The following is an 830-nucleotide window of genomic DNA, read 5'->3' as shown; positions in this document are numbered from 1 at the left end:
TAGCATGTTCTTAGCGGAGGTAGCTAGGGCCTGTGGACAGAGAGAGGTTAGGTTAGGTTAGGCTAGGCTAGGTTAGGTAGGGGTCCTCCACATTATGGTCGCTACCAGACAGGTAAGGAATGGCGATTCCTTACCTGTCTGGTAAGGAATCGCCTTGATTGAGTAGGACAGGTAAGGAATGGCGATGGTAGGCAAACCCAGGGTTGTACCATAAGAGAACAACAGCATGTTCTTAGCGGAGGTAGCTAGGGCCTATGGACAGAGAGAGGTTAGGTTAGGTTAGGTTAGGCTAGGTTAGGGTTAGGTAGGGGTAATTACAAAGGACATTGGTCATAAATCTATTAATACAAGATGAAAATAAATGATAAAAGGCATTTAGCTAAAACTGGTTCAAGATACTTATACTAACTGATAAGCCAATAGGTAAGTACTTACTGATAAGCCAATGAGGGCTCTCCGGTATAAAATAGAGCGCACACAGGGCCAGGATGGGGAACAGTAGATTCAAAATGGCGGCCGAGCGCCAATGCAGGAAGGAGCCCAGAAATAGTTGACTGACCGTGCCGAATATGGTGGTCATTGATGCCGTAGCACTTAGCATGCCGCGGAGGTGCGGCTGAGTGATTTCCGCGACATAGGTGAGTACCTGCGGCAAATATGTACACATATGAATATCAGTAGCCCGTTCCATGAAAGTATGGAAAAATTAAAATTACTAATACCAATGGGGCAGCCATCTTGTAAAGAAAAGTACCCTTCTCCTCGTTGTTGTTGTTGTTGTTGTTGTTGTTGTTGTTGTTGTTGTTGTTGTTGTTGTTGTTGTTGTTGTT

At 44.8% G+C, this 830-nt stretch overlaps 1 protein-coding gene across 1 annotated transcript in view; it reads right to left on the bottom strand.

Annotated features, from left to right (window-relative positions):
* LOC103518255 (facilitated trehalose transporter Tret1-like) overlaps positions 1–830 on the bottom strand; it is a 42,443-nt gene that overhangs the window by 16,155 nt on the left and 25,458 nt on the right. Inside the window, exon 4 of the mRNA XM_008483316.2 lies at positions 135–252. Within this exon, the coding sequence (XP_008481538.1) occupies positions 135–252 (118 nt within the window). The remainder of the gene's footprint in view (positions 1–134; positions 253–830) is intronic.

Source organism: Diaphorina citri, unplaced genomic scaffold, assembly GCF_000475195.1.
Source record: "Diaphorina citri unplaced genomic scaffold, Diaci psyllid genome assembly version 1.1 scaffold2132, whole genome shotgun sequence".
Classification (NCBI taxonomy): Eukaryota; Metazoa; Arthropoda; class Insecta; order Hemiptera; family Psyllidae; genus Diaphorina; species Diaphorina citri.
The sequence above is the reverse complement of the archived record's forward strand: the minus strand, read 5'-3'. Positions and strand labels throughout refer to the sequence as shown.